Below are 296 nucleotides of genomic sequence, written 5' to 3' on the forward strand. Positions count from 1 at the left end.
CTCGAAGACCTCTAATCTCCTCTTTATAAAGGGGGCCCCCTTGGTGACGGTGAAGTCTCCGCCTATGTGGCCCAGGGTACCCAGGGTATGAGCAGTACCCGCCTCGGCCCTGCGGCCGGGGGCCCCCTTGCCTGCTGCTGCTGCTGCTGCTGCTGCCATTCTGCTGCTGCTGCTGCTGTTGCTGCTGCTGCTGCTGTTGCTGCTGAGGATAGCGGTCGAGGACGGATGCTGCTGCTGCTGATAGGAGCTGCAGCAGGCACTGTGAAAGCTATAGGAAATACAACGAAGTGCTGCTG

General features: G+C 60.5%; 1 protein-coding gene across 1 annotated transcript in view; it reads right to left on the bottom strand.

Moving 5' to 3' along the window:
• Positions 1 to 159, bottom strand: part of EMH_0063650 (uncharacterized protein) — a gene marked incomplete at both ends in the record, with an annotated part of 598 nt that extends 439 nt beyond the window's left edge. The window contains one exon of the mRNA XM_013498167.1: positions 1 to 159. Within this exon, the coding sequence (XP_013353621.1) occupies positions 1 to 159 (159 nt within the window).
• Positions 160 to 296: the final 137 nt, after the last annotated feature.

Source organism: Eimeria mitis, genomic scaffold, assembly GCF_000499745.2.
Source record: "Eimeria mitis Houghton genomic scaffold, Emh_scaff3233, whole genome shotgun sequence".
NCBI classification, from domain to species: domain Eukaryota; phylum Apicomplexa; class Conoidasida; order Eucoccidiorida; family Eimeriidae; genus Eimeria; species Eimeria mitis.